General features: G+C 39.8%; 3 protein-coding genes across 3 annotated transcripts; 1 reads left to right on the forward strand and 2 right to left on the reverse strand.

The window, feature by feature from the left end:
- Positions 1-3169: 3169 nt before the first annotated feature.
- On the forward strand, positions 3170-5101 carry LOC141016915 (C-C motif chemokine 20-like). Its single transcript, XM_073491502.1, has 4 exons — positions 3170-3274; positions 3384-3501; positions 4327-4404; positions 4549-5101. The coding sequence occupies exons 1-4, from the start codon at positions 3196-3198 to the stop codon at positions 4694-4696; spliced, it is 423 nt and encodes a 140-aa protein (XP_073347603.1). The 5' UTR covers positions 3170-3195; the 3' UTR covers positions 4697-5101.
- A 1096-nt stretch (positions 5102-6197) lies between these two features.
- On the reverse strand, positions 6198-7066 carry LOC141017127 (uncharacterized). Its single transcript, XM_073491742.1, has 4 exons — positions 6923-7066; positions 6678-6786; positions 6474-6548; positions 6198-6346 (listed from the first exon to the last, which is right to left on the reverse strand). The coding sequence occupies exons 1-4, from the start codon at positions 6996-6998 to the stop codon at positions 6283-6285; spliced, it is 324 nt and encodes a 107-aa protein (XP_073347843.1). The 5' UTR covers positions 6999-7066; the 3' UTR covers positions 6198-6282.
- A 13737-nt stretch (positions 7067-20803) lies between these two features.
- On the reverse strand, positions 20804-22534 carry LOC141016719 (uncharacterized). The gene is made up of 3 exons (XM_073491244.1): positions 22311-22534; positions 22075-22192; positions 20804-21720 (listed from the first exon to the last, which is right to left on the reverse strand). The coding sequence occupies exons 1-3, from the start codon at positions 22375-22377 to the stop codon at positions 21069-21071; spliced, it is 837 nt and encodes a 278-aa protein (XP_073347345.1). The 5' UTR covers positions 22378-22534; the 3' UTR covers positions 20804-21068.
- Positions 22535-23597: the final 1063 nt, after the last annotated feature.

Here is a 23597-nt window from a genome sequence, read left to right on the forward strand (position 1 = left end):
TTCTCAGAGCTGAGGATTTGATGCTTTTCTCTTTTTTTCAAAGCATTGTCGACTAAATATCTCCACATAATCAACCAGATCTGCCTCTTTGGTAACTTGTGAAATTGTATTTTTTTAGGTATTCATTATTGTCGGACATTTTTTGGAATTAATGATTTAGGGATGCAACTAATGACTATTTTCACCATTAATCTGCCAATTATTTTCTGAGATGACATTTTCAAATTGCTTGTTTGGACCAACAGTCCAAGAATGATTTATTTAACAGTGACCTTAAACAAAGAAAAGCAGCAAGTCTTCACATTTAAAGAGCTGGAACTGAATATTTGGCATTACGCTTCAAGATACGAACGCACCAATTGTGAAGTGCTGGGCCGATACCGATACTGATGATTAAAAGAACAATTTGTCAGATAACGATACTTGTGTTTTTTTGTTTTGTTTTGTTTTGTTTTGTAAGTCCCCTTTTGTGCCAAGGAAACAAAACATCTCCATTATAAAACAATAAATGAACTCATTCAGCCCCTTTATTACATCAAAAAGAGCACTATCTTCTTTCACATGGTGGATTTTGCACAGAAGTGGCCGGTAGAAATGTCCCTCAGGGGTTTACTTTTTACTTTTATACTCTGAGTTAATTTCAGAGCCTGCACTTTCTTTTTTTTTTTACTTGAGTAAAGAAGTTGAATCAGTACTTCTACTTTTACCAGAGTCTTTTTTTATACAAGTATCTGTACTACTAATGTGTGTACTTTCCCCACCTCTGCTGATATATCGGCGAACCCTTACATGAAAAGATTACTTAAACGATTGCAGATTATCAAAACGATTAATTGACTGATCGTTTCAGCTCTAGAATGATTTACTGTGCGACAAAAACAAACAGTGAATAAAAAGTAAGAATAACCATTTGAAGTAGCGCTGTAGCCTCACAGGAGAGTGTGTTTGTGTGTGTTTCACTGAGGAAGACAGACTGATGATAAGAGTCTGTGTTTTATGGAGGATTAGCAGGGATTAGGCTGTCAAACGGACAATTGTCCAGTTTATCCTGTTACCTTTCCCTTTATCAGCAGTCTGGCCACACAAACACATGAAACGAGGATGAATTAGAAGCCAGGAGATAAACTGCCTACTGAACATGTGAAAACTTTGTCACACGCTGTGTTTATGACGTGATTTGTCTTGAATAGGTTTCCCTCTGGGGGAGGATGTTTAGGTTTATCCCTTTTGTACTGTTATAGTTGTTGTTACTACATCAGTGCTAAAACCATCTTACTCTACAGAGGGAAGAAAAAGCCTGATTTGCTTTTCGCATATGACAAGCAACCCCCTTTTGTTGTCATGACGGACAATCGGGCTGTGTGGGACACTCACTTCACATCCATTTATCATGTCTGTGCTTGACATCCATCAGCGGCCCATAGCAACACTGCCCCCCTATGGGTGAAGGCAGCAAAAACTGCTCTTGGACATCATCAAACGTGGCATGAGTTTGTGTGATGTGCTAAATTAAGATGTGAGTGGGCCTGACTGCGCAGTGGGAGGACTGAGGAGGTTTCAAGGAGGGCGTAAGTCGGGCAAGTCATCACGAGAGCATAATGAGTCATGATCTTTGAAGCTCCCACGAAATGACAAAGCTCAAGACAGTCAAAACTAATTCAGGCTTCCTCGACCAGACAAGGAGATAACAGACAAAAACAATAGAAAAGAGAAACTACTGAGCTTAATAGACTTGAGACAAGTATTCTAACAGCACAAGAACGTATTAAAGGCACCAGGTTGTGTTTCATTATGAGCTATTCTCACAGAAAGACATACAGTCTACTCATTATAGACACAATAGTAGGAGTAAATTGTCAATTCAGCTCAAATATTTGCTGTCTAATTACTTCTAATGGGTGACTGTGTACTCAAACATTGCATTCAGTTGAAGGGAGAAAAGTTACTACGAGGTTGAGTCATTTCAGTTTATGTCTGAGGGCGCTGGAGATGACAATTCAACTAATTACTGACTTACAGTGTACACGACAATTAATCACAGCTACAGCTCATGTGGTGGAGACTCACTCCACCGGCAGCACGGCCTCCATGCTCTGACAGCGTTCATCTGCGTTCCTGAAGTGCCCTTGAGCAACACACGCTGAATCCCCCGTCAGCCATAGCGGCCCTACTCTGTTACCGACCTTCGCACGCTTGATTTGCTTGTAGAAAGGGCAACAAAAATAGACGTCTCCTTCAGGAATCAGTCACTCTGAACAGCTTGCGAGAAAAATCAGTTTAGTTTTACGTGGCAAGATGCAATCACACACTGTATGCAGTGTAACAGAAACCCCATGGCGACTGTACAGCAGCCATGAATTCATTCATGAACGTCGCTTTCGCAGTATTTAACGGTGCAGAAGGTGCCGATTTTTAGTCATTTACAGCTCGTACACGTAGTTTTTTTAGATGTTCACTACGCTATTGTGCGTTTACAACTTGAAGATGTTGCGCCTATCTAGGTCAGCTGAGCTAGATTCGGAGTTGTCAGCTTTCTGCAGACTTTAAATAGGTCATACTAACGAGGTGGGGGGGTTTTGACAAGCCTCTCAGACTCCATCAGTTCTCACCACAAAACAATCTCAAGATTGCTGATTATGTAAAACACCCCGACCCCAGCTTTAAGCTATAATGTCAAATTATGACAATGGATATTACAGTCACCTCTGTCAACACTGGAAAATCTATGAGGGCAATATTTAGTGTAACAAATTCAATGTAATTGTAATTATGCATGCATATGCACTGAGAGCTAAATATGAAGCAATTTACTGAAGCTTTGGAGAAATCTAAGCGAAGCGAAGAATGTGTGATGATTAGAATCGGCTGGGCTGTATATGAAGAGCTTCACAGCATGATTAACCCAGAAAGCATAAATATAGATGAGAGTCCAAGGAGACAATATGAACGTGATGCATCAGTTCCACAGTGATACTCAAACAAACCCACATAAAGATATGTAGGTGTTGGCACAGAGGAGGGTTAATTTCAAAGTGCAAACGTCTGCAACTACTGGCTGCCATGATGCAATATTGGGCTTCCTGTCCTCAATTTACGAGCCACAGGTTATAAAAAACATGAGTCGAACCAAAGGTATATATATGTGCAGAGGGGATGTATAAAGAAAGTTCGCCGCTGAATCTTCGCGCTGTCAACATGACTCCCAGAGGTGTGATGAGTGTGGCCGTTCTCGTCTGCTTCATACTGGGTCTGCTCAGTCCAGCTTCAACTGCCCGTAAGTGTATTTCATCACATCTGACTGCTCGTTAATAACATCATTATACATTAGATACTACATGAGGATAAGTTAATTCATTTTGTGTGTTTGTGTGAGCACACGGCAGGTTCCACCAATGGCAGAGCCTGTTGTACGACATACAATAGGAAGCCAATACCCTTCCAGCGCATCAAAGGCTACAGAGAACAAACCACCATAGAAAACTGCCGCATCAACGCGATCATGTAAGACTCTCTCCAACTTCAACCCTGCCAGCCCCAATCACACTGTGATATCTGAATCACTGTCAGAGCACGTAAAACCTTTATGAGAGGGTTCATGAAGGGTTCAAGAAGTGATTCCATTAATTTAATTTATTCCAAAATTCAAAAGTCACCGCATTGTTTAGTGGAAAACATGTTGTTGCTGCTGAATTTCTTGCCATAATTAACAACGAGCCGTTCGATCCGGTCCACCACGACACTTTGCTGTCAAGACTTTCTGATTTTCATAACTCTAAACAGGCAGCTGATTGGTCTTCTCCACATCTCCATGAATTATGTTAATAAATTATTTGTATGCAAGCTGTCTCGTGTTTAAGATTGGCAATATCTGACTACGCAATAGAGCTTGGTATCAAACGCAGGGCTCGAGATTAACTTTACAATGTGTTCCTGAGCCCATGTAGTAATATCCTTCATACAATCACGTGTTTCACAAATGAATCACGTGTACCCAGTCATGATACTATAACCTAGTGGATCTGTTTACCTGTGGAATATTTGAAACAGGTGTTTTTTTTATTATTACACAACTTTCCCAGTCTTTTGTCGCCCCTGTCCCAACTTGATTGACATGTGTAGCTGATGAGGTAAAACATTAAATATATTGTCTTTGTATTGTTGACTATTGAGTACAAGTCAAAAAAGATAACCAAATGATCACATTTTATTGTATTTACCCCACATTTTTGTAATCAGGGTTGTACTGCTACACATCATTCACTGACCTACAATATAATATTCTCTGTGTGTGTGTGATGATAATGATAACTTTTCTTACTACTGCAGTTTCTACACGGTCAGGAAGATTCAGATATGTGCGACTCGCGAGGATGAGTGGGTGAGAAAAATCCTGGACTTACTCAGGTACGAGACTCCCACTCACTTTTTTAAATACCAACCAGTTTCGGTTTCAACATGGAGCTTAAAATCAGGCCAAGCTCTGTGTGTGAACAGGTTTGTATTTTGTTTTGGGGGCATTGTGAGTAAAAAATCCTCTCGTCTTTGTAGTTCAAAACTGAAGAAAATGTCCAAGGCCGGCCCTGCAGCAGGTGAAGCTCAGAAGAAGAAAACCGTGAACCCACCATTCAGTGATGGAAGTGGATCTTTCTTCACTACCACAGAGACCTTCCCAAACAGCACCGAGAGTTTCTATTAGTGAAAAAAACAGGCTGTGGCCTCAGAGATTTAAAACTAAATCATTTCTGAAAAAAATGCTAATTTGAGCAAATGTTTGAGAGAAATTGAACCTACTATAATCCAGTCATGTTGGGGATATTATCTCTGAGAAGGCAAGAAAATGCTAATTACTTTGACTTGCTTAAAAATATGCAGTTTTAGCCCTGATACTCCATTTAATCATGACTTAGGGGGAACTTTAGAAGAACAGCTTTGAGAAAATTGATGTAGATTATGTGCTTAGCCACTTAGCAAATGTTTATGTGAACATATTCAGTCTATGATGTTTTATTCCCTGGTAATAATCTTCTGTTTAATCAAGTTTATGTGCTTATATATGCCAATAGCATTTCTCATAAACCAATAAATGACTTACAAACTCCAATATTGTTGTCCAAGTTTTTTTTAATCAAACTACAACACTGTCTTATTTAAGAGTCATGTGATATTCGATGTAGCCACAGCAATTAACTGTTAAAATACATTTTTAACAGTGAATAAAAAGCGATTTGTCCTTGAACCATACTAACTTATCACATATTTTCATCTAACACGTAATAATAATAATCCATGTTGCACATGGATACATTTTTGTTTAAGTTAAATAAAGTGGAATAACCTGTGTTTTTGCTCTCGACCCTGTTCCTCATCATGGGATACTCGTTGGTAGTTTTGGGAAGAAATTTTAATCAGTTTATATGTGGCGGACCCTGCCACCTTTCTAGCTTCTAACAGTGTTCTGGGGACCTTATCTTCCCCTGAGAACAGCTTGTTTATTCAGTTTTGGAAAAAATAAATATTTCTAAATTTGTATTATTACCTCATTAATATTGTAAATATTGAGTTTGAATTTCTTCTCCAGAACTACATATTAACATTATTAAAATGCACATGGTCCACAATGTGTGCACACTGAGTAGACTGTGGCTCTGCATGGTGTATGTTTTAGTGGCGTGAAGTATACTTAGACAAGGATGCTGTCAACACATCTGCTGGAAGGTGTCTGAAAACTTTTCAATGAGCTGTCCTGCCCACCTCAGCTCATGCAAATGCATGACAGGACTGACAGGGAGGCAGTCTCTCGTTCTATTTCATATTAGCACCACAAGGGGTTTCGTGCTCCAGTCAGACAGGGTGACATGCTCCTCTCACCCAAACTGTCCTGAAGTGATTTCACGTCCCCACTAGATGGCAGAATCGATCTGTAAAAACTGGGCCTCTGTCAGCTACATCATGTGGTCCTGATGGACACTTGATAAGCACAGCTACCTTTGATTTCCAATAACAACAACAACACATGTGCATAGAGGACAAGAACATTTATTTTGTTTCAAGCAAACAACAGACATGAAGGACACTTTCTGTGTCCTTTATCTCCATTAAGCCTTATTTTAACTTAACACAGACAGGAAGTTATCAGCAAAATAGAAAGACAAATAAATATCGCTGCCAATAAATAATAAATATCACAGATTTACATTAGAAAGCATTTTAAAGCATTTTAAATAGTTTAAATTACTACAAGACAGTCAGCTATAGATCTTCATGGTGGTGAGGAGTGCTTTTTTAAGAGCGTGAGGTTTGAGTGGAGGGAGCAGCAGTAGAGCTCTTCTTTGCTTTGCGGGCCTGCCTGTAAAACACACAAAGAAGACATGACCGTTAGAAAAACAGTTTGTGCCGTCCCAGAGAATCTGTGATACATCATGCGTCAAACTGTCAATACTAGAGACCAAGTGATATGACAAAGGCCTACTCACTCTAGCTCCTTGATCTTTTCAAACACCCAGTCCTGTCTCCAGTGGCTGCAGATCTCTCCCTCTGTGGTCTCAAAACTGTGTGGAAAAAAAGAAAAGATCAGTCACAAACTCAAACTCAATTTTCATCAAGAACCTATATTTTCAACTATACAAATATTTTGGACAATTGCTGTGTGTTTAACAAAACAAGGAGGTGATTCTTACATGACAGCGCGGACACATGGGAGGTTCTTCCTCTGGATCCTGTAGCCCAAGATGGGAGCGGTGACGTTCACGATGCTGACCTCAGTGCAGCAACTGGCGACCTTAATATCTGTTTTACAGGGAAACAAGAATTGGCTGTTATGAGCATACGTCTTTTTCGTTTCTTACATCAAATCTAAATAAACAGAATTAACCTTTTCAAATGTGCATGGCAAGCTACAAGTTCCTATGTTGCGGGATCTTACCAGTAGCCGTTGCGGCCATTGCGAGAACCCCGACGAGGAGAGCCAGGCATGCCAGTCTTCTGATGCACAGCTGCATGGTTACTGCGTGAGATGTTCCAGAGGGTCTTTGCAGAAGATGATTGTTTGATCTGGCAGATGGAGACGAATGATCTCTTCTGACCAGACCTCTTGATTTTATACAAATAAAAGAGGAACCGAGAAAAACTGACCGGATGAATCGTCTCCGGGCTTTCTAACGAGTGTGTGTGTGTGTATCGGGGAGGGGTGAAGGACGCAGTTGGGCGAGACTGCAATCTTCCATTTCCTTTTTTTGTGATTTCATCATTACATTGACTGAGCTGACTAAGACATTTACAGAGGGTGCATCATAAGGATTCACTTTTATAACTTTTTCAATCAGTTAGTAACAAGTGACGAACAGTTAAATACATTAATTCACAAACAGCAAACTAATAAATCCGCCTTCACCAAATAATATAAAAGATTTTCAGCAGGTTTATTCTATGTTTACTATTCTTAAATTCTTAAAAAGTCTCTAAATAATGCAAAAAGTTTTTACATTTTAAATCACAAATAAATCATTAAGTACATGAGGCATGACACATAAACATCCACTGAAGCTTCTGTTCAACTGAAGAAAAACCTCAGATTTGTGTGGACTCAGTTCAATACACCGTCTGAGGTACGACTGGCACTAGTTTGATCACATCATCTTGTTCTTCTGCAAGGGTTTTAACGGCACCTGACTGGAAAATAGAGCACCAGCTGTTTAACTTAACAAACTAAGCTCAACTTATAATATCAACAAACAGCTCGGGGACGCACTACTGTTTTCTGCTCTCTGGTGGGGGGCCTTTTAAATCACAGTGTTATGATGTAAGGGCTCAGAAGTCAATGACTGGCGGCCATAGGCGATTGAAGATGCCATCGTCTATCGGCCCCACCCCAGCAGCCGGAGCCAGGGATCGAAACACTGACCCTCTGATTACCGGACGACCGACTCCACATCCTTAGCCACAGCCACCACAAGCGTTAGGCCTGTGGTAGACTGGCATTTTGGTATAAATCCTGCTGATTTCAGCAATAATGTAATAGCAGCATCATGTGCCTGTCACTCTACCCAATGTGTCATCTTTCTCCTTTCATCCCTCCTCTTTCTCTGGTGCTCGCTCTAAACGGTCACTGCAGGGCCAAGAAAAGGGGAAGGAAAGAGATTCTGAGGGTTTCCACCGCAAATTTCCAAGCATCCTCCATCCAAATTTGGTCATATGTCCTTGCATGCTCCTTCACTGCAGTTACAAGTCTCAACTTGTTGAGGGGACCTTTGTGATTCAGACAATTCAGAAAATATAAGAAATCGAAAATTACTTTGCAGGTAGAAATGTATGTCTTGATATACTGAATATCTGATTTAATACAAACTGCATGGGGAGGTTGTTTCTTTCTTAACCTCAGTTTACTTTAACTTACTTACTTTAGCTTTTAAAAAAAGTTATCTAGTTATGTCCCACAGGACATGAGTTGGTTCAAAAAGCAAATTAATTTGCTCTGTCAGGCTTTAACTTGCTTTAAATAATCATTCATCCATTTTGAATGTTTTATATTAATGCAAAAATATTCTAAATATACTGTATATATATCAATATTTTATTTTATTTTAAACTAATAGTCTTAAAGCATCAGTAAGTCATCTCTGACTGTTGTAGATTTTTTTTCATGACCAGTAGGAGTTGCATTACTGGAACTCATCTCCACCTACAAGTTTCTTGCACAATATTCACCTCCACATTTGATTAAAAGGGTAAGACTATAATGGTATGTAGCCAAACGGTATATAGTTAACTAGCCAGGGTTAACAGAACCACTCCTGATCATTTCTGTGTTTTCAATGAATGATATAAAACCTGTTTTCAAAAGTTAATGCACAGTAATAAATGACAGCCAAAGGCTAAGAACCTGTGGATTGAATTAGCTCATTTCCCACCCTCAAGTCTTATTGCAATACATCAAAAAACAGGCCCTCCAAAAAGCAGAACTTGTGATCTTTTCTTAATATGCTCTGCTGATGCAAAAATAACATTTCATAAGAAAAACCATGCAGGAGTTCATTTCAGAGAAGCTTGCAAGGGTGAAAAGGCTTGTCTGCTATGTCAAAGGGTAAGATCTGCTGATGACTAAAAAAAAAAAAAAAAGGAGGAAAATCACTGCATGGTTTAGTCCAAAGGGACTAATAATTTAGATTTTGAGCAAGTTAGAATAAAGGCGAGTACGTTAGTTATGTTTAGACATCGTTTAATCTGCTGAAAAGTAGTCTTCATCCATAAATCTCAGCACCTGGTGAGGAAATCTTATTACCACCAATCAACAATCCTTCAAATCCTACAAACAAGAAGGCTTCAGAATATTGATTTGACCTCTCCTCTGCAGTTCTTCACCTTCCTCACCTGTGTAGTCTCGGTTTATTTCTCACCAATCTGCCATTTCAAAAGTTGCACTTACAAAAGTTGATTCTTTTAATCAGTCGTGACAGTTTCGGGCTGGTAACGTTTTCAGTTTTTGAGTCTGTTTGTGCCATTTTGAGTATTTTGTCAGGAGTTTATATGTCCGTCTGTCTGTGGACAGATTGTTTTAGCGCCAGTGTCAAAACTTTTGCAAGATACAGCCCCAAAACTTTACAAGTTTGCAGTTGAGCAAGTATAAGAGATGGGTGCCGTCTGAGAAAAAGTTGCACATAGAAATAATTTGCACTGATGCATCTCAAAACATACAGCTTTATACAGTAGACTGTTGGCAGTGTCAGCTGATATCGGGCATTTACTGGATTTGGTGTTCTTGATTAAAATTCCTTGTCAATGAGAAGCAGAAGTGATCCTCAAAATGAGGAAGGAAGCATGAACAGTGTGATTAGCTTCACTAAAATGATGATAAAATTGCACAACAGGGTATGCACACCACTGCGTGGTGAATGAAAAAGAAAGTTCTCCTTTTTAAGGGACCTCATTCACAAATTGTTATCTTGCCTCAAGGCTTTTAATGTAACAGATTAAGTCAGATTAGTACTGTAATGTCTGTCAATGTGTAAAGATCAGATTCAACAATACTGGCAGCTTGCTGTGCCGGGTCACGACTTCTCTCACGTCATTATCTTTATGGGCTCCAGCCGAGTGCCAAATGATAAAACAATACAGTACAACACTTGGTAGAACAATCTTAAAGTGAATCATCGGCCTGCAGACCTCAGCACTCTGCGGCACAACTGAAGCATATATCAGTAAGTCATAACAAGTCATCGCAGAGGGACAGGACAGAGTCAACTAAACATAATGGATCCATTAAAAATACCACTCACGTTGTTATTTCAAACTCAACAGAGCAGCTCCATCAGTCTTTATCGAGTGTAAGATAACTTCTTCAAAGACATGGTGGCTGCAGGAGAGTTGAATTCCTCATTTTAGTTTTGTGTTCATCTTATTTTGCTGCAGAAGTAGCTCTCTTTACTGATAATCCACCTGAGTTATTAATATTATACTATATTAGTCATTTCTATCCCTTTGTCTCATTTGAATTAGAAATAGAGACTCATTCACAAAAGTGAAAGTGAGCCCCTCTGTGCTGTCGTAGTACAAACTGGTAACGTACTTCTTATTAAGGAAACAAATGTGAGTAAAACAAACAAACTACTTTGTAAAAATACAAATACACAAACTTTTGTACAAAAAAAGTCAGCAACTACTCAAAATTAGATGACACAATGTTTGTCATCACCTATGAGTCTTTTCTGTTCTTGTGTAAGTGCCTTCAAACTTTTGTTAATTTCCACATCCAGCAGTTACAGAACAAACATTATCATTCAGTTGGAGTCTCTTCACAGACTCCTGAGGGAAGTATCAGGCTCTTTAGCCGCTTAATGCTCCACTAAAGCTTTCACCAAATGGTCACTAACTTTCTCTGTTTGCTGTTTTTAAGGTTTTTTCACAACATATATTTTAGAAAATTATCAATTGTTGCTCTAATTGTCAGGAGACGACAATGTTCTCGTAGATTTTGTCAACAACTCTCACGGCCACTAGACGTACTTGTCAGGAAACAATGAACACATGTCTTTGTGGTAGTGTTGTCAGGATACAGGAATTTCTAACTTTGATACAATACCTTGTCAATATTCAATACCGTCATCGATACCATGTGGGAAACATTTTTGGGACATAAAATTTCAGATTTCTATGAAAATAAAAATAAAACAAGGCTTGTGTACTGTGTGTTAACAACACCATCATCTAAGTTAATATACTTCTGGAGACTGCAGTACTATGTGGGAGCACAAAAAAACACAGCTGGTACTGGAGTATCTATACTGAAAAAAATGAGTATCCATGTGTCACAGGAAAGTACCTCAACTGAAATAACCCCTCATAGCCTCAATATACATTTTCTTCAATAAAATAAAAACATTAAGGCGTTACAATTACACAAAGCCCTCCCTTTAGTCAAAGTCTCCTGAGCTCCAAACTAGAAGAAACCAGGTAGTTTAAATTCTGTTGTGCTTTAACATATTTCACAGCAGAAGTGTAGATAATTCTGGGTAATTTAAGTCCCTTAAAACTTGCCTGACATCAAGTGAAGACTCCATGGTGTTGTGTCCGTGTGTTCCTCCATCATGTTGTGGTGGTCAGCATCGGCCAGGCTCAACAACAACAACAACAACCTGCAGTACATATCAAGGCAGAATATACAGTAAGTACAGCCATTGTCTATTTTTAATGTAGGCTAAGCTGAATATTAGGTTTGATAACAAAATGAAAGCAGCAGGAACTACTATAAAATATGGCTATGATGAAATTACAACACTGCTCTGGAAGTAAAACTTTACCGCCTAGCTAGCTAACATTAGCATGGAACTAATACTCACCAGATAATCATTTATCAATACAACACGATACAATTGGTTTGAGCCACAGTATCCTGAAACAAAATAAAGTTGGTCCTGGTTAATTCTGACGTCAAATGTCAAATAAAATATCAACTTTTACCTTTCTTTTAGCTGGCTAGCTAGCTGACTTGCGGCCATCTTGAATGTTTCCTTCCTCTCTGCTGACGGACGTCCTTGAACATGGTAGCGCCCTCTGTCGGACTTTGAGGACAACTGCACCCATTCAATGTAATATTAATAGTTACAGACATTAGTTTACTGATAAATATGGAGTTAATTCGTTAATTTAATGGTTCTTAGGTTTGTGTGTGTGTGGTTAAAGTAGGTGGAAACAGGTTGGGCCTCCTGATTGGTCAGTTCGAGGTGATTGCAGCAAATGGCCACAGGTCAGACTTGAATCCTGGGCCCCTGCAGGAAGGACAAAGCCCCGTACGTCTCTTATTTACCTGTTACTGTATCTTTCCAATACTTGAGAGCTATGGAGAGACTCCTTCTCGTGGACCTCATGGGACCTTATTTTGGAAAATGTTTGTATATTAGTGAATGGAGAGAGACTAATAATGTTTTGATCCCGCTTGAATTGTGTCATGAACGTATGATGTTTGTCAGTTTAAACGATACGTTACATACATACATTATATTCCAGTCTCACCCCTGCACCAGACTGGGGAAGCTTTGAGTAGCTCTTTCAGCTGCAGACTCTTACACCCACTGTCTAAGCAGGAGCCATCAGACACTACATGAACAATCACTTTCCACTCACTTTGTTTTTTGCAAATATCTTATTTTTTCGATTTATTTAACTTCATGCGTATTTGTTTGACTCTTTTTCCTGTACTTGTTGCATCTTGAGCTGTTGTAACAAGTTAATTTCCCTGTTGTGGGATAAATAAAGTCTATCTAATCTAATCTAATCTAATTATCAAGTCAAGAAAGTCACAGTTTGTCATAAATAAAGTAAAATACCATCTAGCTTTGTGTCAAACCGCTCAGTTTCAGCAAACTACATTGTCTCGCTCAACATGGCCCCCAACTTGGCACAGAAAAGGTACTAAAAAGATGAAAATCACAATAAATCTGGTGTATTGACGACTGCAGTTATGTAAAAAGGAGAGGTCATCAGTTTTGTGAGCTGCAGGACTGTCTTTACAAGGTTTAAATTACGGGTTTTGGTGACTGGTCAGCAGTTTTATGACCAACTGCGACTTCACTGACATGGAAAATTATTTTAAAGTTTTTCTGATATAATGTCCCATGAAGGAAACCGAAGGGGGCGTTACTTTGGGGATGGGGATTTGTGTGACCTAGTTGCTTAGCCATTACTGTAAACCACATGAGCACACAAGTGTCAAGACAACTCTTACAGTATCTAACCGTTACCATTATCTCTCAATTAGCCTACTTCATATAACAACTGAAGGCAGCCATGAACGAACAACTGGGGACAAGTCAAAACTTTCAAAACAAGTGTCTATGCTGCCATGCTTCCCCTCCTGCATGAAAGAACACGTGAGAACAAACCATGTGCCTCATAGTGTAGCAGAGCAACATGTCTTGGTGTACGTATGCATCTCTTTGTCTGTGTAACCTTTGCCTGAGAACAACAGAAGGGTATCGCCTTTCCCCCTGTGGTTGCAGCAATACGTGCAACTCAACTCACCTCAAAAACCCTAACAGTAGAAAGCTACTGTTTTAGAAAGTGAGAATACGCATAGTGCATGGATGAACCGTGACCTTTGCAGCATATGTGCATCTTCTTTTGAGATTCACAAGGTTTCCAGGTTCTGTTGAGTCCGTTATCAGTCAGTCATCTCTTTTTATTTGTATGAAACCTAACAAATGAAGAACCTGGCTCTTTAGTCATCCAAATAATAAGAGCTGCCAGGAAACCTTGTAGAAAAGTGCCATTTTTAATGATGTTTCACTGACTGATAACAATATTTTACTGACCATGATAATCAAGGTCACATGTTTGACACCCTGGCATCACACGTACGGCTATTACGGGTATTTTCCAAACAGTAATTTCAATTGTAAAAACTATCATACTACATGCAAAAACCACATCCGCTTGCAGTGGAACATGTTCTGACACCCTCAGACCACCGCTGATGAGTGAGTGGAGGGGCCAAGACTGCGCTGCTGAACTGCTGTAGGAGGAAATATGTACTGTGTTTCCAGCCGTGTGCGTATCTGTGGGTGCAGCATTGCTCTGCAGGTGGCCTAAATGAATGTGTCGACTGATGTGGCAGGGGTATAAAGGTGTTGCAGTGCAGACTAACACATATCAGTTTGAGCCACAGACACACGATGACGAGTCTCACCTTTGTCTCCCTCCTCCTTGTAGCCACCATGGCGTCAACAGTCTCATCTTATGGTAAGAGATCATTTTTTTTATGTGTTTGTGGTTTGGTCATTTATGTAATACTTCACCTATAATATGGATTATTTCATGTTGGATTGTGGAGAAGATGATGATAGTAACGGACCCTTGTGTCTTTGTTCAAAGGTGGGATAGCCAGTTGTTGTCGATCCATCTCAAATACTCAAATCCACCGTGACAATCTGAAGGATTACTACATACAACGTCGACCACAATGCCCGATACACGCAGTGGTGTAAGTCATTCAATCTGTTCATTGTCTCTTTTTTTGTCTCTCTCTTGTGTCTCTTCTCGTTTCTGATGACAATCTAATAGATAGATCTTTTGATACTAACACTTCAGTAAGTGTAAACTATGATACCATGATCTTTTTTAAGTTTTGATTAACCTACTTCCCTTCAAAACTGCCGCAACATGTTACTGAATCTATCTATGATTTTCAACAGATTTACCACGCTGAAAGACAAGAGGATCTGCGCTAACCCCGACAATTTGTGGACACAGACCAGCATGGCCTTCCTGGACGGAAAGAAGTGGCATCTCCAGCGTATCTTACACCGTCGCTGACACAGTATCCATCTGCATGCAAAAAGACAGCACTATGGAAACTCAAATGAAGTGCTCACTTTCTCTGAGCTCCACAGACTTTGAATGTTTGTTTTTTATACATATTTTCTGCAAATGTCTTACCTCATTCTAGTGAAGTTACATGATATCTATCACACTTTTTATGTATATTTTTCATTATATGATGTCTATTTGCTATTCTGTATGAATGTCGATATTTTAATAATATGTTGCTTTCATTTCACAATGATATTTGGTGATATTAATAAAAAAATAACCACATATTAACGGCTAAGTTTTAATGATTATGAGTTGCAGAACAGATTACTGTCGGAGTCCGTGTACGGAGAAAAACTACAGTCTGTGCCTCAGCATGTAGAAGTACCCTCTTCTTATCTCATCTCTTTATGTGTTTCATGTCCACATTAAAGACTGCAAAACACAGATATTCACCATGGTAACATAACTGAGTCTATTCTTAGTAGAGTGAAAGATGGAAGAGATTTTTTTATTTGAAGAGCGTCCAAAATTTTTTAGGAGGATTATAAGAAGGTGAGCACAAAGCCAGTGGTGGAGGAAGGATTCAGAGCCTTCACTAAAGTAAAAGTTGGAGAGAATATTACTAAAAGTATGTGAGTATTATCAGCAATATGCACTTAAAATATCTAAAAATAGAATAATGTCTCCTATTACATCTTACATTATTCATGATGCATTACTGTGTAGTTTGCTGTTATTGATGTGGGGCTAATTTTAACTATTTTAGATACTATTGGGAAGTTTAATTTAAAAAGTCCATCATATGATTTCTACATAAAATCTGTATTTATAAAGTCGCTGTCAAATGAAGGCAGTGGAATGAAAAGGGCAACATTTTCCCCGAAATCTAGTGATGCAGGAAGTATAGCTTACCTAACATTTGTTTTCAAGTAGAGTATATATATGTGTATATTATTAATATTGTATATATTGTAAAAAAAAAAAAACATTGCTGCACGTTAAACTCCATGGGCCCACCACAATAATGTCCACAGGGGTTGTAGCATGGATATATTTAGCCAAGTTAGCCTCACCCCCTGCAATTGCTCCTGTGGTTTGTGAGCATTTCAGAGTCTGTCTCGGTAAATTACAAAAAGGTCCAATGTGGCAAACAAGAGTGTCTGTACACTTGCAGTAATGATACAGATAACTGGCCAATATGTTTCCATTATATTAGCTGGCTAGTTAGCCGTTATGATTGGTGTCCGGTTAGGTTAGTTTGCTCACATGGATGCTTTAGGGATCATGGGTTGGTTTTAGCAAATAATACTTTGGATTCATTGCAAAGTTCATTTTAGGGATCTTTAAATATTTGAAAAAAAACCTTTCGAAATATTATGAAACAATATTTTGGCGCCCCCCTTCAGTAACTCTGAGGACCTGCTTCGGGTCGCAAACCACCTGTTAAACATCCAGGGATTGAACATTTCCCTTAAAAACTATTGTTTTCAACTCATAATAACTATTAATTAATAATAATAACTATGAATGTAACTCTTAATGTAAAACAATGTTGAATTTGTGTATTGGACTCTATGGTAAAGGTCGGGCTCACGGTGTTAAGTTGGGGTGTTTATGTTACTTTGTCAAAGCTGGTATATAACAGTGATGTATATGGTGTATTAAATGATGCTGGACAAATATCTAGAAAAAATTTAAGATTCAAAAACATATTTAAAAACTTTATATAACAGTTATTAGTTCAAATTCACTCAGTGCTCTCAGAGCTGCTCTCTAACCACAAACAACCTTTAAATGGCATTCTCATGAGACATAAAACCACTAAATGAAATGCAAACACCAACACAAATTGACTTATATCATAAGTCTACAATATAAACTTGTTCTCTAGACCACAGTTGACTCACAGAGTTCACTAATTCCCCCCTTTTTCTAGTGGCCGCCATGTTCCATCTCCCCTCTCTGTGAAGGTGTGACATGGTGGGCTTCATGCTGGCCAGGGGGGGAAAGCCTTGGGGGCTTTCAGTTAGTGTGTTTCCATCATTTGGTGGAGCTAATACATGATGTGTGATTAAAAAAAAAAAAAAAGCTTATGAAACAAACTGTTGTTTACTAGGCGTGGGTGGAAAGAGAAAGTACAGCTTGGTCTCAGAGTGCGACAGCTGGAGGAGGTTTGAGGGGCTGAGAGTGGAGAGTGTTTGAGGTCGTTGCAACGTTCGCTTGAACCGCAGTGCAATGGGTTTTCCCCGCCCCTACGCTGGTGGCCCACCATTGTTGCCGGTTGTGTGACTGAGCTGTTGTACGCATGAATGCAAAAGTGAATTACAACTTAGGCTGTGACGAAAAAAAGTGTAACTATAAGCGTGCAAATGTGCAGTGCAGTAAGTTTGATATGAACGTACGGGTGTAAAATATAGGGGTGGTGTCATTTTAGGGCCATTATTGTATCAGTCATTCAATAATACAGTTATATCAGACAAAGCTCACTTCTATGCTCGAGATGATGTTAACGCCAACATCTGTTGTTTTGGTAAATAGCTGTTTTTGCAAAGGATTGTGGGTCTTCATAGCCTCTGTTTTGTGCCATTTCTGCCATCTTCAACTACTTCAAAAGTCACAACAGTTACACGTGGGACTTGTAGGGTGGGATTTTTGTCTGTGTGTGTGTGTGTGTGTGTGTGTGTACACCTGTGTGTGTAGTAGTGGTAGGAAGATGAATTTCTTCCCATGCCCCAGTGTGTTAGCTTCAGTGTGATGTTGTGTGGAGTCGAGAGAAGCGTTGTGGTATCACACTTTCCTCCTGATGGGTTAACCACAAAACACTTCTCCAGTGTACACGCATAGACAAAACTCACACACAGACAGACACAGAGACAGAAGTAAAGGAAGTATAAATATATTCTGCATACATCTGTGTTCTCAGTCAACTATTGCCCCTGACGCTATGCATTGTAAATGGCTCCTCTTAAGTCTAAGTAGGGAGCTTGGCCTGGGGTTATCTGCCCTCATAATGTGTTTTCTCAGACCTCGGACTTTAATGCTGTGCCATCTTCCTTTGGATCAAATTAAATCCTTCAAGAACCCTTTTTACTGAAAGTCACTAATTTCATGAATCTTCCATATGAGACTTTAAAGCTGTTAGATCGAGTGTTTCCATTCAGACCATGACCACATGGTTGCAGCCATTTGTGGTTTGACTTCAGCTGGCTGCCGTTGCTACACATCACACCCTTCTGTCGCCCCGATTTCCTGTCTGCCTCTTTACTGTCGCCATCTAACACAGGTGAAAAAATTATCTTTAAACCTGCATTACTTGATTGTTTTTGGCAGCATGGGGGGAGTGCAACAAGTTGAAAACACAGCCTATAACCACCATACATGGCAAATATGCAAAAAAAGTTCATCCACCAGACATGGAGCAACAGTAGGATTCAATGACAGTCATCGGGGTCCTTTCAGAGCAAGTCTTTCCACTCATCTTGGCAACGCCTACGGGCAGTTATTTTAAGCTACCAAGACCACCAAGAGTTTCCTATTCAAAAGGTTTTAAAGCAACATCATGTTACTTTTTTACCTTAAAATAACCGCTTTAAATCATTTTGATGGTACAGAGGGTAGGATCACAGCGTTACACACGTTTACTTCAACATACACGTTTTCAACACATAACGTTATGAGTTTTGTTTGTAGTTAGCACCTACATTACGTCTGACAAACTGTTACAGACCTGGGATTTGTATTTACGACAGTGGGGTTACACTCAAAAACTGTGGGGTGCGCAAAATCACACAACATTTTCTACTTAATGTTGCTTTAAGTGGTTTGTCCCCTCTCTTATTACGTCTCTGGAGTCTTGTCTCTGACCACCTGATGAATGTAAGTGTATTATTCACTCCTGTATTTGCCCTGTCCGGGCCTATAAAAACTCCTCAGGGAAATTACGGGCTCTTTAGCTGCTACACACTATGTTTACCAGCTAGTTGCTAACTTTCTCTGTCTGCTGTTTGTTGTGGGAATGGTAGCATGAAGTGCAGTGTTTATATCAGAGCTTTTTTTGCTGAAAACAGCTGCCTGATGCAGCTGGAAACAGGGCAGATGAGAGAGCAGTGAGAAGGAGCCAAAACATTAAAGATGTAGGCTGTAAATCCAAAACAATCAGCTGAAAGATGCTAAAAAGTTCCACTGAGCCTCAGGGGAACTACAGAGTTAGATAATACTTTATCTCTCCAAGCAACACATTTGACATTACAAATGGTAATTTCATTGTTAAAATGATTAAGTGCGGCTTATTTGTATCGGTAAACACCAACTCATAGTCGTATGTATGCGGTTGTCACATCTGTCATACATGTTGCGTGTTACGTGAGTGCTTAGACATTTTGTTGCTTTGGGCATAATTTTCTTAGAAGAGAGGAAACAGTCTCACTAATACTGTTTTGCTGAATTGCTGACCACAGACATGCAGCCCCTCACACATATACATATACCTCTGAGCGTTCAGGATGTGGTGGCTGTGGCACCACGGCCGCCCCACAGTTTCAAGTAAAACCCAGCTCAGCCTGACACAGAAAGGAGATGATATCAAAATAAACACACACATAAAACAGAGCCCCACTTTTAGACTCCAGGTACAAATGTACGAGCCTGCTCTACATTTAACTGTTCTTGAATTTATATGTTACACTACTTTGCATCTTAAAATATCACCTTTAAATATTGCTTTCATTGGGGGCTGAACAGGGGAGAAGAAATATTGACCCAGTGAAATCGAGCAAATGATTGCTGACAAAAGTGATGTTTAACTGTTTGGCTGATGATCTGCAGGTGTCCATTAGCAAATATTGGGGGTTAGGGTGAGAGAAAGAGTAGAACGTGATATATTTACTATAAAATATAACATCCTGCAGTGCTTAATTTATGTTAGCACAACTTGTCTGACTTCAGAGTTTGCGTGCTGTGATGTTCACATGCTGTGATGTTCACATCACATTCACATTCAGGGGTTTTTGTGGTATTTTGTGTGCGTCACAGTACGCTGAATGAAATGTTGAGGCATTTTGGTGTAACTTAGATTAGATCTTAAATTTCAAAAGGTCCTTTATCAATAAGACTCTGAACACAACAGAGGCAGACTGTGACTGACAGTTAGGACTTTTCATTATTATTATTATTATTATTATTGTTATTATTATTATTTGGCATTTTTCATGGCTTTACTGGACGGGACAGGTGAAAAGTTGACAGGAAATGGAATGGGGGGGGGGCAAAGGGTTACACGTCGGATTCAAATCATGGGCCGCTGCGGTGAGGACGCAGCACCTGTACATGGGGCGCACGCTCCACCAACTGAGCTACTGGGGCACCCGACAAATCAGACTTTAATGATTACTGATGCCGAGACCTGCTCAGTTCCAGGGCTTGTACACATCCCTAGTTAGTGGACAGTTGTTGCCAAAGTGAGACCAGATATTTGACATCCTGATACACTTTCTATAGGATACAGTAACCCTGCAGTGACCAGTGTTAAAATAACAAAGTGTTTCTTAGAAAGCAATCTCTCAAGTCTCTCAATAACTATACAGAAAGTCACCTCTGTACATGTAATATAATATATAATGATATAAATATATGATTTGTTATTTGCTCTACTTCCACAGTAAAGCTACGAACCCAACCACAGTTTATACAGTAAACATGAACTCTATATAGACTCTGTATGTTTGTTTGTCCAGCTGTTGTTGTTCATTTTCATGTTTACCCCTGTCCGTTGCACATAGCAACTGCATCTATAACGCTCATCTTTGTTTAGATTTGTTATCTGTTTTCAGCTGTATGTGTGTGTTGGTTTCCTTCCTGTACATTTCTTATTTGCACTGAGCGTAAACAAATGGAGGAAGAGGCAAGTTCTGAGGTTCTGAGAACCAGTGAGGTCTCTTTTATATTTATACGTGTGTCAACCTGCTGCAACCTCTGTTCATAACAAAAGCACTTTACATTTCAGCTCCTTTAAAAAACTTTATTGGCAACCGACTGGAAGAAGTGAAAACAATTATGCTCTTTTGATTAACATAAACACATCTAAGACAACAATGTATGGTTAAGATATGTTTAAATATATATTGCATATCTAAGCATCAATAGAATAATATATAAAAGCCTGACTTTGTTTCATATTTGTTTACTACTGATGCAGTACAGCAGGAAAAGTCCGATTGGAAAAAGTCAAGTTCGCTGACGGTGGAAACTTTGATTGGTGTTGTGATTCCTCAGCCGCGTCTTCTCAGCTGCCTCTTCCTCCATTTCCTGGAAAATCTTCCCAGCAGTCTCCTTCCTTTTCTGCCACCCTTCTGTCGTGCCTTTTTTGACTTAGTGAGCTCTGCTGGGGTGACGCTGCTCGTTGATCCCTCTTCGGTCTGTCCATGCTCTTGCAATGCGTTTTTTCCGTTCTCCTCGTCCACCTTGGCCTTGGTTATCTTCTGTGGTGCCTTTGTTGACGTGGTGGGCTCTGCTGGGGTGACGGTGCTCGTTGATCCCACCTCAGTCTGTCCATGCTCTTGCAATGCTTTTTTTCCGTTCTCCTCGTCCACCTTGGCCTTGGTTATCGTCTGTGGTGCCTTTGTTGACGTGGTGGGCTCTGCTGGGGTGACTGTGATCGTTGATCCCTCTTCGGTCTGTCCATGCTCTTGCAATGCTTTTTTTCCGTTCTCCTCGTCCACCTTGGCCTTGGTTATCGTCTGTGGTGCCTTTGTTGACGTGGTGGGCTCTGCTGGGGTGACGGTGCTCGTTGATCCCACCTCAGTCTGTCCATGCTCTTGCAATGCTTTTTTTCTGTTCTCCTCATCCACCTTGGCCTTGGCTTTTATTGCCCAGTCACTGCTCGGGTGGGAGCAAATTGTTTTCCCAAGCTTTGTGCGAAACCTGCAATTGATTGATATCTGTTAATGGCATTGTTGTGCTGTTTTGACAGATAGTTTATTAAAAGTACCATAAGTGAATCTGGACAAAGATATGTGATTGTTGACTCTCATTCCCAGTCAGTCAGACTGATCCCTGCCAGCTGCTGATCTATTCTATGCATGTGAATAGGTCAGGTGTTATTGCCTAAGTTATGGGCAATTGTTACTGACATGTAACTAAAAATTGGGACAAATAAAATCAAAACTGACAGTACAGCAGTGACAGTAAATTCTAAGTATTTTGGTGTACATGTGGATATTTGTCCTCAATTAAGACATTGTCCTGTTTACATTGTAAAATATCAGGACCACTCACCGTATGGCTGCGATTGGACAGGTGCCTTCGGATTGAACGGTATAATTCACAATTAGTTTTAGTGGGGGTTCGGTTTTGGACCACCTGTCACAGAAACAATTTACCAATACCGCATGAGCTAAAAAAGAAGAAAACAGAGAAAGACAGATTAAGTTACCTTCATTTTACCATGCAAAATACTCAGACCTATGCTCAGTCAAAAATCTAGTGCTTTTTTCTTTTTTTACAGTACTCACTTGCACGGGCGATGCCCATCCATGTGGTGAAGCAGAGAAGAGCGGCAAACACCAGGCTGGCTCTCATCTTCAGAATTACACCTTGGCTTTGTCCTTCAACGGCTGTGTGTAATATGCCTCAGCACAAAAACGTATCTGAATAGCTCCCAGATGGTAATTCACTGCTTGGAGTTGTTATCAGAGTGCTGAATCAAACTAGACGTGCTCAGACAGCTGGGCGCATATCTTCATGGCTTTTCCAATTAGTGAAGTTCTCTCTGTCTCTCTGATAGTTCAAGTTTTGATCTCGTCTCTTATAAACGAGACCCCTTCCTTCCCCCGTCCTCCACACCCCTAACTCGTCACCATGGAGAGTTGTGGCCGCACAGTGGGGAGGGGAAACAATGATTCACCTCTCAAAAACCAAAGATGAGAAACAGTCCACTCACCACAGACAAGCCCACAATATACAAAGTAGCATCACTCAAAAGCACCAACACTCATACAATGTGTACACACACAGAAACTCAACCCTTTCCTTTACACTCACTGTGAAAGCCACAGGTTGCCTCTACTTTTAGAGTCACTGATAGTAAAGATGGTAACTGAAATACGCCTTTAAATTTTATTAAATGTTACGTTTGGTCAGGGGAAATTTGCTATGGTTCATCTGTTCAGACAGATGTTACACAAATGATATTTTTTATCAGAAATGCTTGTACTTAAAATAGCACACCTATAGCACACCCACGCACGTGCTCAGACTATTTTTGTCTCTTTGTAAAGACTGCATCAGATGAATGGCATCTTTGTGTCTGTTCGGCTTGTTTCATTCATTTCCCAACAGCACTTACAACTATGAACTTTCCAATGGAAACACATTTGTTACAATGTGATTGAAAATGAAAGTGAACTTTGGTGAATTCAGGCCTGTAATCCCCTTTGACAGTGCTGACCTTTGACCTTCCACGGAGAAAGGTTGAGTTGAGAGGCAGAGTTAGGAATTAATGTATGTTGGAATCAATATTTGAAGAAAATGTAATGACCATTTCTTGATGTAACACAGTTTGAGGTGCACATGTGATGACACAATGCGACACAAATGTTAGGATGTACATTGTTATTGTAATGTTCTGGATTTTGGACCCCGGGAAGACTAGCTGGTGCCGAGTACATTCAGCCAATAGGGATCCTTTTAAATTATTAGCCACGCAGGCTAACTGGGCTGTTGTTGATAGCTAGCACTAAAATATTACTAGCTAGTTAGCATGTTACCGGTTTGCTCTTCAAGAAGTAACTTGTAACACC

Source organism: Pagrus major, chromosome 21, assembly GCF_040436345.1.
Source record: "Pagrus major chromosome 21, Pma_NU_1.0".
Taxonomy (NCBI): Eukaryota; Metazoa; Chordata; class Actinopteri; order Spariformes; family Sparidae; genus Pagrus; species Pagrus major.